General features: G+C 41.2%; 1 protein-coding gene across 3 annotated transcripts; it reads left to right on the forward strand.

Moving 5' to 3' along the window:
- The first annotated feature begins 3197 nt into the window (after positions 1-3197).
- sim1a (SIM bHLH transcription factor 1a) lies at positions 3198-14582 on the forward strand. Of its 3 annotated transcripts, none has more exons than XM_010792497.1 (12): positions 3198-3398; positions 4210-4626; positions 6072-6154; positions 6272-6361; positions 6532-6640; positions 7076-7161; positions 7442-7641; positions 7870-7976; positions 8145-8292; positions 11575-11731; positions 11843-12227; positions 12668-14582. In XM_010792497.1, exons 2-12 carry the CDS (start codon positions 4452-4454, stop codon positions 13408-13410), a joined length of 2283 nt encoding a protein of 760 aa, XP_010790799.1. In that variant the 5' UTR covers positions 3198-3398; positions 4210-4451; the 3' UTR covers positions 13411-14582. The 3 variants fall into 3 exon arrangements, with proteins under 3 accessions (XP_010790799.1, XP_010790797.1, XP_010790798.1); XM_010792495.1 differs by having other exon boundaries at positions 11840-12227; positions 12668-14581; XM_010792496.1 differs by having other exon boundaries at positions 3198-3324; positions 11840-12227; positions 12668-14581.
- Positions 14583-14764: the final 182 nt, after the last annotated feature.

Raw genomic sequence — 14764 nt, forward strand, 5'->3', positions numbered from 1 at the left:
AAAATCCTTTGCAGGGGTTATATGAGCAGGAGGGTCACATTTCATGGTGCAATGTGTTACGAAGTACTAGTTCCCAGTCGTATGCATAGTGCATGCGACAGTAAACACTTTGTGAGGGCTGCAGCTGGAGAACATAAAAGAAAAAGTACACCATTTGTAACGCAGGCCTATATCTCTTCAAACTATTCCTATTCCCAGTATATATGATATTATATTTAATCAGGTTATTTGAATCTGTTCCAGCGCATTATTTCTCCATCCTGAAGATATTGCAAGCATTTAAGAGAGGAAATTGAGAGAAAGATGAATCTGAGAAGAGGTTATAAATACATAGGTGGATCTCCATGACAGTGTTTGCCTAGCTACAAAAAAAATGGCAGCACAATTAAGACATGGGGGCAGTACAGTAACATGGTCATCCTGGTGATCATGGGGGTGTGTATCCTGAGTAAACTATACAACTTTTAAGGTGTAGTTAAGTTTTGGAAGGCTTAAAAATAATCTGGTGGTGTGAAGTTATAAAAAGTAATTTTACCAGATGTGTGGCTCGCTGCTAATCCCTGCCTGAAGCATGCAGCCACCGGCTACACTAGCATAACACAGCATAATCTGTAACCGAGCTGTAAGCAGTTGAGTAAATGGTGAGTAATGTAGGTGTCAGGTTTTGACATGGAAGAAAAATATGTGAAGTAAAAACAAATCTCTGGTTCTGTGTCCGATTTTGAGCTCTTTTTCAAGTTCAAGAAAACATCTAAAATCCTCAGTGACACTGATTTAAGCTAGCTTCATGTCTCATTGTAATGTGATGTCCTCATTATTTTATTGTTTTTTTGTTGACCCTGTGTATCTTGGAAAAGTCAATTATTGAAGAAAGATAATCTTGAACATTTAACCAGTCTGATTATGCTACTAGAGGTAAGTGAGAAAATATGTTCCTTTTAAAAAGACCTTTAAGTGCCTTGCTCAAGGGAACCATGCTCAATCACTGACCCAGACCATGAAACAGAAACTCATTAAGAGAGCTCATTAGAGGAAATGATGCACCATGTCCCTCATTGAGCACCGCTGACACCTTCATCCTCTCACCTCCTCCAAAGCTTTTCCTCGAATCCTTTCTCTAAATAACCTTCTCTAACCTGCCCTCCTCATCGCTTTTTTTTCATGCTGGGGAGAATTTCAGACACGGCTTCCCACAGTGAAGCGTGATTTGTAAAAACACAATAAAAATGGAAAGACGGGTGAGACTCGGGTGGCTAGGGAGGGAGGGGTTGGAAGGACAGCAAAGCGAGCCCCCCTGTGGTGGCAGCCTGCGGTGGGGCATTAACAGGATGTCCGGGCAGGGTAAATCTTCTACCAGCCGCTCGGAGCTCATACCCTCGGAGAACTTCCCGATCCATGACAGGCTGTCAGTCTCTGCAGAGGGGGCACTGATGAAAGCAAACTGCCTTAAGCCTGATCTGTGACTGTTTTGTTTGCATACGAGGTTTTAGAGCCTCAAATGCGACAAGAGAGCTGATTGTTTTTAAAGAAATATGGAATCAAAATCATTTGCACAGAGATGGATCTACGAATGGAGTAAACCACGGTGACCTTTGACCTATGGGTGGCGTGTAAAGCATAGGAAGGAAATGAGATCCAGTGATGAGGGGATTCGTCACATTGAGAGATGTCGAGGAGCTTGTGTTACCTTCAAAGACTTGAGAGAGGAATTCCTGTCGCAGAAACATCAGATGTGAAGGATGCAGTAATATGTTGTTAGCTTTAAAGGGAGGACCTGAGAACCAGTCAGCATCTGGGGCTGTCCTCTAATTGCCAATTTGATGTTTTTATCTGTCAGAAATGAGAAAATAATAGAACCGGTATAGCCTGGTAGGGTTAATTTTGAGTCCAGCAGAAGCCATTTATATAGACACACAGCTATCTGTCCACACACACCCACACACACTCACACACACAATGAAGAAACAGAGTAATATCTAATACAAGGCAGCAGGAGAATCTCCAATTATGGCAGGATGCAGCATCAATTTAAGGGCTAATTATGTGCGTAATGAGCTCACCGCCATGCGTCCGCGCCCCCTTCACCGCGCCCGCTGGCCTAACCCCCCTACCCCCCCACCTCCTCCTCCATCTGAGCACCCGGTACCTAATTAAAAAACTACATGCGCCGCGGCGCTCTCATCTGATTCACACCATGGAAATTAATCCTCAGATAAACGTGTTTGACGGACATCAAACTATAGCATGAGCCCTGGACGCAGTGCACTATACTCTGTCAAACGGGTGTAAAACGTTTGCATTTGGGTTTTTTTAAAGAAGAAAACCCCTGCTCCAAAATAGAGTTAGTTGCTGGGTTTGATGAGTTAATATTGCGCAAAAAAAAAACAACCTCAGAATATTAAATGCAATGCATTTAAGAGCCTTTTGATAGCTTCTCGTGTTTAAGAATAACTAACAACTAACCCGTTAAATGCAGCAAAAAACGTTTGTCCACCAGACAACAAGTGAATTATTTAGCGTGTTAAAACATTGTTATGCCGGTCATGTACAGTTAAGTAAAAATAATGGAGAACATATATAAAGGCATTGGTTTCAGGGGAGGATTCAAGGCCTGTTTATTATGACAACAGCACCAGGAGTAAAACATCTTCAGTTTCAAAACACTTTAGTCTTGATTACAAATTATTGCACTCAGAATCATGTCTATTTAGGTAAACACGTCATATTAAATACAAGAAAACTAATTGCCCAATTTGAAATACATTTAATTGAGAAATTATGCTTTATTTAGGCTATCATAAAAAGGATTGTAGGTTTATTCTGGATATTTCCCCTCCAATAATCGCCAGCTAAATGTCTGTGCTGCCTTTAGTGAGCCCATTACCTGCCAAACATTCCCTTGCTGTGCTATTTTATGCGGATTTATCTATTTATTTCTGCTTGATCCGTGATCTCCACGCTAATGACAAAAACACAACAAGATCACATCTAAACTCAGTTTGGGCACGGACAAGTGCCGCGCATACCTTTCCGTACCAAGGTGACGCCCACGGTAAGGGTCCAATCACGAACTGACTTTCAGCGCTTTCGTCCAATGAGAGCGAGGTGGGCACACGGTGGGCGGGTCCCGAGCAGCTCCAGAGAGGGACATTGAGATAGTTGAGGATAGAGGAGGCTTGTTGAGCACGAATGCCACTCGTTGCGCGTCCTTATAATTTGGAGAGGTGTATGCAGCGCACGGCCCGTTCGCCTTTCCAGGTGGAAATCCAGGAGGAGCTGAGACCAAACTTAACTGGGACGACTGGTGAACCCGGTTCAGGACAGGTGAAATTCCCAGCAGGCTGCCACTAAGGCCACATCGATCCAGATGTAGGAAAATATAGTGTTACTCAGCGAAGGTAGGAATAGCCTACTGCAAATATCTCTCTCTCAACAAGTCTGTCACCCTTTATTGGATGTAAAAAAAAGCGTTATTTTCTTAAAACAAGTGAAAAAAATCGAGGTGAGGAGTAATTATGTCACTGTTATTTTTCCCAAGGCAGCTACACGTTCCAGGAACTGTGCAACATTTCCTCGACACTGCTGCAGTATTCAGCTATGATGGATTGTCTTAGCATTGCTGAAGAAACATAAAAATGCTGATTTTACCTTATATTACTTGAGAAAAATTAAAGGCAGGCTTTGTTATTAAAATAACTTGAGTTGGACACGTTTGCAGTGTGCCCTTCAACCATTTTTAAGACGTGTTTTTGACAACAAAAAAGATTGTAAAAAGTTGTTTTAATATTTATTTATAGCTTATTCAATCACAATTTAATGTATTATATGCAGAATTGTTTTAGTTTATTGTCTCAATTTTGCAATGATGTTTTTTTTGCTGTAATTGTTATTATTACATTGTTGTATTTATGTAATTGCTGCGTTTGGTGGTGATGCACCTGCTTAAAGCCATGTGATATTATTCTTCAATAATCATCACAAATCAGATTTTGTTTTGATGAATGATTGATGTGTGAATTCATCTGTAACGCTGTTATTCAGAGTCAGCTCAATCTGATGTGCAGGCCTGCATCAGGCTCACAATAAAATAACAGAGACACTTACATCATGGCCAGTGCAAGTGTATACACGTGGTGACGTGGGCCTCAGAAGATCAACATGCAATGGAGGATATAGCAATATTCTTTTCTTCCTGTTTGTGTTTTGCAGGTCATGGATGAGATCTCACAGCACCGTGGAGCTTTACCTACAACCAGTTGAAGTATAACCAGGAGTACCGGGGATACCCACACATTATTTTTGGATTCATCAGTTTATATAAAAACTCCGGCTTTCTTTTATCTGACACAATTTTGCAATGAAAAGGATCAAAGCGACGAGGAATCAGTGAAGCTACTGATTTGAATGACCACCGACTCAGATAAGGAAGGATACCGTGAAAAGGCGCCGAAATGAAGGAGAAATCTAAAACGGCCGCAAGGACTAGACGGGAAAAGGAGAACAGTGAATTTTACGAACTGGCTAAAATGTTGCCTTTACCGTCGGCCATCACCTCTCAGCTGGACAAAGCCTCCATCATAAGACTGACGACGAGTTACCTGAAGATGAGAATTGTTTTTCCTCAGGGTGAGCTAAGCGAAATAAAAGAAAATGATAAGAAGAATTATGGTCCATACGGAAATAAAACCATACGCTATTTTATATAAAATCAGCAATGAACGACTATTATTATAATGTGTTACAATGTAGGCCTTTCCTACATCATGCAAATATTTTAGTTGAGGCGTGTTACTCTAAATAAAGTAGTGTAACTACTAAATACTAAAATACTATAATTATAAAAAATATCAGAATGTCCTTTAGTCATAATTAACAATGCAGTAGATATTATTAAAATATACAAATAAAAAATGAATAGGATACATTTACCTATGCACACGCTAACATAGGCCTACCGACTTTAAGCCATAAAGAAATATTAAAGAAACATTATAGTGATCTGCAGGGAGTCTTTACAGATGGATTATGATCGTTTTTTATTCAGTGTGTCTCAATGAGACGGTCTGCCACCATCTTTTATACAGCTCTCTGCAGGCTCCTCTGACTGCGTGACTGAGAACAAGATGTACCAATTATTTAACAAAAAAACTGCATGGCTCCTAATCACCTAAAGCCATGTAAGCAGGAGGCACACACACAATATTACACAGCCTCTCTCTTGGATAAGAAAAAAACACTAATGATCTCCCATAGGCCTATATCTAATCAGAAGCCACCGTTTCTGCCGCCATTTAACACACATTCATATTTTGGTGTCATAATATATAAAACGAAACTAGCATGTATACATATCTAAGGCAGATTAAAATAAGAAACTAAAAAGCTACTAAAAACCTATCATTTTTTCGGGGTTTGTTTTAAACTACAGTGGAGACCGTTTTCCATTTCCAATACACAGCAGCACCGAATTTATTGACGATATCCGAGCTCCGTGAGATTTCTCGTAAAACTGAATGAATTTCAATAAGAAACAGTTACTTACATTATCTACTTAAACTGGAAATAACGGCCATCACTGGGGCATTTATTGGATAAAATAAAATCTAAAGGTTGGTCAGATTTGTGGTTGAATTCAATTCAGGCAGGCATTACATTTAATTTATAATTTGTTTTGATTATACTAATACAACAGTAATAATCCTGAATGCTGACAAATTATAAATTATTATAATTAGACACATCGACTGTGCACCTTGTAAACATCAACAGATTATCGAGGTTCATGTCTGCACAACATGTGAAAGACACATTTACACTGTAAATGCTTTTACACTAAATACACCGTTTTACCAGACACGCCTCTGGCATCAGGGTGTGTGTGGCTGTGTGGATGTATGTGTGTGTGTGTGAAACAGAACGAGACTCCTTTATTTTATAGTAGCTTGAACACATTTTTAGTTATGATAACCAATAACAAAATACTTATTTTTTAATTATCTGAATAAAAACAAATGTTCCATTTCATTATAATGACACATTTAGAAGCTAAAAAGCGTTATTTGACTCTCCAGGTTTGGGGGAGGCTTGGGGTCACACAAGTCGAACAAGATCTGCGGACAATATTGGACGAGAGCTGGGAGCTCACTTACTGCAGGTATGTGAGGCTATAATTACCAGCGTAATGTGCTGTTTATAATGGCGAGAGACTGATATGGTCATGCAAAAATAATAAAAAGGTAATTGTGGCCTGTTGTTTTTTTGTTTTTTTCAGACGCTGGACGGATTTATCTTCGTTGTGGCTCCAGATGGGAAAATAATGTACATTTCAGAGACAGCGTCGGTCCATTTAGGACTCTCTCAGGTCCGTTTGTACGATCAGATTTATTTATCTATCATATTTTTATTTTGCATTTCTATGATTATTAGCCTACAGCCTCTACAGCTACTTTAATTTAAAAACGGAGACATCGCGTTGAATAAAAAAATACCGCCTAGTGTTTACCTGTTAATTACATGAGTTACTCTCAACAGGTAGAGTTGACTGGGAACAGTATTTATGAATATGTCCATCCTGCCGACCACGACGAGATGACAGCCGTGCTGACGCCACATCAGCCATATCACTCACATTTCGTCCAAGGTAAAATACATTTCCTCTCTTAAGCTTCCCAAACGCATGTCGTCCATTTGCAATTAAATTAAAATGTACGGTGTCTAGAACGAGCATATGGTGATAACAAATACAACGGATGTGTCTCGTATTACAACAATGTAACACAGATGCAAATGTGCAATGTGCGTCTCTTGCATCGTATGGAAATGCATTTTAGTATTCCTGCAGGAGGCGTTTTTCAAAAGTAAAATCACTTTATTTATTTCAATGCATCTATTTATTTTTGTACGTAACACATATAATGTATGTGTTTTTGTATAGCATATTATTCAAATGCGTAGCCTCTTTAGTGGTATAGAGGGACTTCGTTTTTTAAATACGCATATCTATTTATTCCTATGAGATTTCCTGAGCTGACCCTTATTTTGTAATTGCCGAGCTAAACATGTTTATTTCCTTTAGAATATGAAGCGGAGAGATCGTTTTTTTTGCGGATGAAATGTGTGCTGGCAAAAAGAAACGCAGGCCTCACCAGTGGTGGATACAAGGTAGGCAATGAAGCTTTGTCACTGGCTTGTGACATTAAAAAATACACAAAATTATGAATTGCATTTAAGTTTACATTAAAAAAATATATGTAAAAATGTGACACAAAAAATAAAAATTAATGATTTTTAATTTCCTTTAATGTATTTCAAAAAAAAAATCCATATTTGTGTTGAGCGGCAGTGTTACTCATGCTATATAATAACTACACTGTAAAAAGGGGGCTTTGAAAGGTTTTCTTATACATTGACCTTTTTCTCTTTTTGTCTATCTGCTCCACAGGTGATTCACTGCAGTGGCTACCTGAAGATCCGGCAGTACAGTTTGGACATGTCCCCTTTTGAGGGCTGCTACCAGAACGTGGGCCTGGTGGCTGTGGGTCACTCCCTGCCGCCGAGCGCTGTAACGGAGATCAAACTGCACAGCAACATGTTTATGTTCAGAGCCAGTTTAGACATGAAGCTCATCTTCCTGGACTCCAGGTACTGTACACAAGTCAATGTCCTTTATGTGACAGTGTTTCTTTAAAGGTCTCTTTCTAATCCAATGTTCTTGATTTGAGTATAGCATTTACATTTTTTATTTTAGGAGAGTTAAATTGATTCTCTGGTAAACTAAAATGTTTGCCTGTAATAACACGTGAAGTGAAACAGAACAAGCCGAGATCAATCCCTGCATATTTTAAAAACAACTGGTTAATTTCTCTCCAGGGTGGCAGAGCTGACAGGGTATGAGCCCCAGGACCTGATAGAGAAAACGTTGTACCATCACGTCCACGGCTGTGACATCTTCCACCTCCGCTGTGCACACCACCTATGTGAGTTACAATCCTGCCTTACATTATGCTTTACAACAGGCTGGCTGACCTTCTCTTGTAAAAGTAACTGCTCAGGCAACCTGCTGCAGCCACCATGTGCAGACAATCACTCACACACATTGTTAACATTAATCTCTGTCTTCTGTCTGATTCTTTTATCTCCTTCAGTGCTGGTAAAAGGCCAAGTCACCACTAAGTATTATCGTTTCCTGGCCAAGCACGGCGGCTGGGTGTGGGTCCAGAGTTACGCCACAATCGTCCACAACAGCCGATCCTCAAGACCCCATTGTATCGTCAGCGTTAACTACGTCCTCACGTAAGTCTCATTTAATATTCCAAATCTAAAATCAAGCTTTCCTTAAAAGAGCAACTGTTCAGAATCGGATTGATTTAAGAAAAACATATATATTTCTTATACTTTCTTGAGACGTTTGTACAATGAAAAGGTATATCTCGTGATATCTCTCTGAATCTTACATTTGCAATCATGTAAAATGCAGATATCAAATTGTAACATTCATCACAATTTAGACTGAAATCCCTAAAATCACAGCTACGTAAACATAGTGACACAAGGTTTAAGGGGCTATGCCGGGCTAAAAGCAGCTGCATATTTAATGGTATTTACAGAGGGAGGAGCATTGATTATTTAACTAGATTAAGTAAAATCATATCATACGCTCTTGTGATCCATGCTTGAAGCTCACTCTATGATAGGATGGATCTTTGTCTCATGGAGAAATCCTTGTGTTTATCTCTCTGTAGCCTCTCTGTACAAATCCACCAAATACTGTGGCTGTAGGGCTCAGCCAGTTGTGTGTTATGAGAGCAAGAAGCACACTAAGGCCCTTTGAGACAACAAGACAAATATCAGGGTTCAACCCCATCAAAAAACCTCTACTGTCACCATCGATCTGCAGTCTAAGGAAAGCAAAATCAATCAAATGGTGAACTAAGAATCAATAGCTATCTATTAGCTGTAGCACATGTTGGATTTTCCTTGTTAAGTGTGGTTGTGTTCCACATGTGGACTTACCGGGTGTGTGCGTGCGTGTGTGTATCTGGGTGTTTGTGTGAGTCTCTGTACGTGTGTGCATGCATATGGCTGCACTCTAAGTATTGATTTCTCCAATGCAGCCAGGAGAAAACAAGTAACTATATTAAAATGACAGTGAATTTCTAATTGAATAATTAGCTCAAAGAAGGAAGTATCCAAAAGCTCACGTGCAACATAAAAAGATCTCCTATATTAAAAACACAAACAGCATTTCAATCACCTAGCCCCGACAGCATTTTAACCCAACAAAAATCCATTAATAAATCATGTTTGGAGGTTGGCTGCTGGCGTATATCAGACATGAGGTGCTCTGACATTGACCCTGAGGTGGAATTCGGCTAACACAGCTGAGTTTGCACAAAGGCCCAACATTATTGGCTCAGACATAAGTCATCCAGGGCACAGATAGGATGCAGAACCAGCCACCGCAACTATACCTGCATGAGCAAATAACACTCACACTGTGTACTGGCTATCCAAACACAGCCTTTCCCCCAAGGTGTTGTACATAAAGAATGGGTCATATTTAGAGTCATATTAAAGAGGCTGGCTGTGCAGGGTCAGGGATGGGCCACAGGGTTTAAAATGCCAGGCAGCTGCTATTACATACTGTTGATGTGATAAGTTAAGAATAGGCTCATGTTTGCTGAACACTTGACACAGGAGCCTTTTCACTCCCTCGACAGCAACACTTGAGTTCAGCCACAGTACAGTGGTTTCAAATGTCAGAAATGGTGTACAAGCTGTGTGCACATATACAAGTAAAAAAAAAACGACATTATGCAATGTTTTATATACAGTTGCAAGAAAAAGTATGTGAACCCTTTGGAATTACCTGGATTTCTGCATAAGTTGGTCATAAAATGGAGGAAGCCACTGCTGTCCAGAAAAAACATGGCTGCACGTTTTAAGTTTGCAAAAGAGCACCTGGATGTTCCACAGCACTACTGGCAAAATATTCTATGGACAGATGAAACCAAAGTTGAGTTGTTTGGAAGGAACACACAACGCTATGTGTGGAGAAAAAAAGGCACAGCACACCAACATCAAAACCTCATCCCAACTGTGAAGTATGGTGGAGGGAGCATCATGGTTTGGGGCTGCTTTGCTGCCTCAGGGCCTGGACAGATTGCCATCATCGACGGAAAAATGAATTCTCAAGTTTATCAAGACATTTTGCTGGAGAACTTAAGGCCATCTGTCCACCAATTGAAGCTCAACAGAAGATGGGTGATGCAACAGGACAACGACCCAAAGCACAGAAGTAAATCAACAACAGAATGGCTTCAACAGAAGAAAATAGGCCTTCTGGAGTGGCCCAGTCAGAGTCCTGACCTCAACCCAATTCAGATGCTGTGGCATGACGTCAAGAGAGCGATTCACACCAGACATCCCAAGAATATTGCTGAACTGAAACAGTGTTGTAAAGAGGAATGGTCCAAAACTCAGGTCTGATATGCAGGTCTGATATGAAACGTTAGGAAACGTTTGGTTGAGGTTATTGCTGCCAAAGGAGGGTCAACCAGTTATTAAATCCAAAGGTTCACATACTTTTTGCACCCTGCACTGTGAATGTTTACATGGTGTGTTCAATAAAAACATAAAAAAATATAATTGTTTGTGTGGTTTTAGCTTAAGCAGACTGTGTTTGTCTATTGTTGTGACTTAGATGAAGATCAGAACATATTTTATGACCAATTTATGCAGAAATCCAGGTAGTTCCAAAGGGTTCACATACTTTTTCTTGCAACTGTAGTATGCTTCCAGGTCCAGTGCAGAGCGTGTGCCCATTTACTAACACTGTCTTCTACTCTGCTTCTGTCAATGGTTGTATGGTACGAAATAATGATTAACTTTGTTCGTAGAGTCTGTTATTTTCTCCAGAAGTGGGAGGGTTGAATTTATCTTGAATGTTGTTTATACTTCTCATAGTCTTCACATCACTCGGGGTATGCAATGTGTGTTTGTAAAATAAGTCTGTGTACTTATCTACGCTCAATATTGACCAAGACGTCTGCATCAGACGTATTACTGATTATGTCACTTGGTGCAACACTGCCACAGAAACTGTAAAAGAAAGAAAGAAAGGCGGTGCACTTATTATATGGAAAACCTCTAGCCTTAAGGTTTGCAATATGATCAAGGAGAAATGGAGGGAAAGGTGAAAAGATAAAAGTATGGCTTCCTCAACAACATTCAAAGTGTCTGTGATCAAGGTACTCAACAATCAACCAGTTTACGATCTTAGTTTAGTATCAGCATGATGACATTTGCATATTAGTACTAAACACAAAGTAGAGATAAGTAAGGTGCTCAGACATCAAAGGTATTACAACTTATAAAGAGGGGGATCATGATTGTTTTCACTAAATTCGATGCCAATCCATCACATAGTTGTTGAGATATTTCTGACCCAACCAAAGTGGTTGACTGACCCGACATTCCTTGAGCTGGAACCATTGCTAAAAAGTCACAACCTGGATAAATATGGGTTCTGCTTTTGAATTGTATCCCAAACGTATATTTTGTTTGTGTCAAAAGGGATACTGAGTATAAAGGAATGCAGCTGTCTTTGGACCAAATGAGCCCCACCAAGCCAGCCTTCCCATACGCTGACAATCACAGTGAAGACAGGAAGAGCACCAAGTCACGTCTCACCCAGGCAAAGGCCAAAGCCAGAGTGTCACCCTACCCACAGGTAATTAACAGTATGTTTTACATAGAGCTAAATCCGGAAAGGAAACTTGGTTCAGGCTCAATTAAAAAGCAAGAAGGTCTGAAAACCCATTGTTTGTTTTTCTCTTAGCAGTTTTCAGCTTTCAATCCAGAGCGTTCGGAGTCAGATCCAGACAGCCAGTGGGGCGGGAGCCCGCTGACAGACTCTGCATCTCCACAGCTGCTGGATCCCAGTGAGCCTGCGGAGGCATCTTGCGCCTACCGACTGTACCCAGAGTCCGGCTCCCTGTGCTACGGCCTGGGTCTATCAGAGGACGATATCGCACATGCCCAAACGCATCCTCACTCCTCCACCTGTGACCGAGCGCGATGCCAGAGTGGCCGCTACTTCCTCGGAAACCCTCAGTCGGGAAGAGAGGTGTGGTGGGATGCCACTCGCTCTGTGCTCTCGCTGCCAAAATCGTCCATGGAGAACAGCGATGGCTACGAAATCACATCCTACCATGGAGCCATCCACGGTGAGGTGTTAGGGTTGAGACCACAACCATCTGTCCCTGAAAATAGCCCTGGCCTTACTTCTCCTAGTAGCTGTTTTCGAAATGTTATTATGGGACATGCTAAGTTGTTTACGCCGTTTCTTGCCAGTGTGCCGATTGCTACCATCTGTTCCAAAATTGCCTGCAATTGAAAGCCAAGTTATTTCACATTTCACATCCTCAAACAACGAAACAACCCCCACCGTGCCTCTGCCAAGACAGTCTAACAGACCATAGTTCTAAAGTAGAACTTCACACATTAAACATGCAACTTGTGGTTTTAGCCACTAGTACTTAAAATATATGAGAACAAGTATAGGAAAGAGATCATGCAAGTAGTTTTGACACACTTTGTGTACGCAGAAAGACATTGTAATTACTTATTAACACAATGTAATTCATTAATTTCATTCTTCTTACAGGAAGGGGCCACTGGGATGAAGACAGTGTGGTGAGTTCACCCGATGGAGGCGGGTCCACCAGTGATTCAGGTGAGCGCTACCATGGTGACCACTTCCGGGCAAACCCTCGAGAGCCCAGCAAGATGGAGACCCTGATCCGAGCCACACAGCAAATGATCAAAGAAGAAGAGAGCCGCCTGCAGCAACACAAGGCGCCGCTGGACGTCTCAGGGCTCGCCAAATCTCACAGTCCGTGCTTCACCTCCTCACTCTCACACCACTCCCAGCTGAACATGCCCAGCGTGGTGTGCCGCGGCCCGGGAGCCCCCAGCATCGACCCCCCTTCTGAACGCCTACATCATCGTGACAGTGTCAAAGTGCTCGGACCGCACGACAATGACGAAAACACAACCAGTCCTGCGTCTATGTCCCGTCTCAGCAGTCCCAGCTCTGATGGGATCCCCAGGTCGGGCCTGGGCCTCACCAAAGACTACATGCAGACGGATATGTCCCCCCACCCTCCACAGTCCCAGGGGAGCCCGCTGCTCTATCAGGGCCAGGACAGGCAGCCACTGGACAGGCAAGCAGCCTATGCTTTGACTGGATACTCCCTGGAGCACCTGTACGACCCGGAGAACCTGCGGAGTTACTCGGGCCTGGCCTGTGGAGGAGTCCAGTACGATGTGGCGTCCCATGTGAGGATGCAGGCCGAGCAGATGCAGGGACACAAGGCCACCTCAGTTATCATTACCAACGGGAGCTGATGATATCTGGGGCAGGGACATCCTGTTCTCTAGGTGAGGATGTTCAGGAAGGTGGTGCTTTAAGCACACGCAAACACAACAGGTGCTTGATACAAATGTCTGGACAATTTAAGAAAAATAATAAGAGTTACCTGCACTGGGTTGAGGCGCCCTTGGTTGCTCGTTCAGCACAATATGTCAGCCTTTGTATGAAGGACGATATGGACTTGTGTTGATGAACTGGCCTGATACTTCACAGGGGCAGAGGTTTGCTCCATTACATAAGAATATAGTGTTATTTGATTGGTGAACTGAGTTCCCCTTCCTGCTAAGGCTACCCAAGCTTTGAGTCTGGTTAAACATCAAGCCAGCATTTCTGTTCTCACGTCTCACGCACCATTGGCCATGTGAGTTAATCTGTCCAGGAGACGATTTCCAAAGGCAGTAAAAAAAAAACGTGTTGTTCCATTGCCCCTTCACCTGAAAACTCCATTGCACAGAACATAATGTGTGACACAAGAAGTGCATCATGGGAAAGGCGAGAGAGTCACTATTGTAAGATGTCAATGTTTCCTGCTATTTATTTGTCAGTGGGCTGTTTCTTGTATTTGACATTATTTTCTATCAAACTCAAATCTTTATTGGCCGGATAAAATTAGATCTGCTGTTGGATTACACCAACATTACATTTAAATAATTAGGGTGGGAAAACTGAAATAAATGGATACTTCTGAAATGTAAACATTTGAAATACGCAGCTCAATTGGAAACTGTTTTAATGTTTATGTGAAATGCCCTCAGAGTGCAAAGAGAAAACGCACAATTTAAAAACGCATTTGTAATCTCCTCTTCCCCTGTTAATGTTGGGATCTCAAGACATGTTTTACATATCAGAGTATAATTCTCCTCCTGTTTTAACCTCACTTAGCTGTTACCACGCTTACTAGCATACAGTTATGAAGAGTATGCGTTTTAATCCTCAAATCCCTCAATTAAATTCCACATTATTGTTCTCAAAGAGATTTTTCTTTTATATTTGTCATTGCGGCCTGAAGGGTTAAAAAAAAAAAAGGATACAAACTTATAAAAAATGTGTTGAATGTCTTTAGTTTCTTATTTAATTTATGATGTAAATATCATCTCACAATGAACTTTTGAAAAAGAAGTGACAAGATTATTTATTAATTGGTTTTAAAAAGTCTTAAATCTGAATACAGTTGCAAACAAAAACATGTTTGACTCCCTTGATTTTTGTTGCACAACTCTCAAATGAATGAACACACACACACACACACACACACACACACACACACACACACACACACACACACACACACACACACACACAGTTGGCTGCCGGCGTATATCAGACATG

Source organism: Notothenia coriiceps, unplaced genomic scaffold (genome assembly GCF_000735185.1).
Source record: "Notothenia coriiceps isolate Sejong01 unplaced genomic scaffold, NC01 NC01_scaffold00036509, whole genome shotgun sequence".
NCBI lineage: Eukaryota > Metazoa > Chordata > Actinopteri > Perciformes > Nototheniidae > Notothenia > Notothenia coriiceps.

Coding starts and splice junctions, on each gene's coding strand:
- sim1a (XM_010792495.1), top strand. CDS start 4,452: ATGAAGGAGAAATCTAAAACGGCCGCAAGGACTAGACGGGAAAAGGAG. Junction 7,977..8,144: donor CCGCTGTGCACACCACCTAT/GTGAGTTACAAT, acceptor TATCTCCTTCAG/TGCTGGTAAAAGGCCAAGTC. Junction 11,732..11,839: donor GAGTGTCACCCTACCCACAG/GTAATTAACAGT, acceptor TTTTTCTCTTAG/CAGTTTTCAGCTTTCAATCC.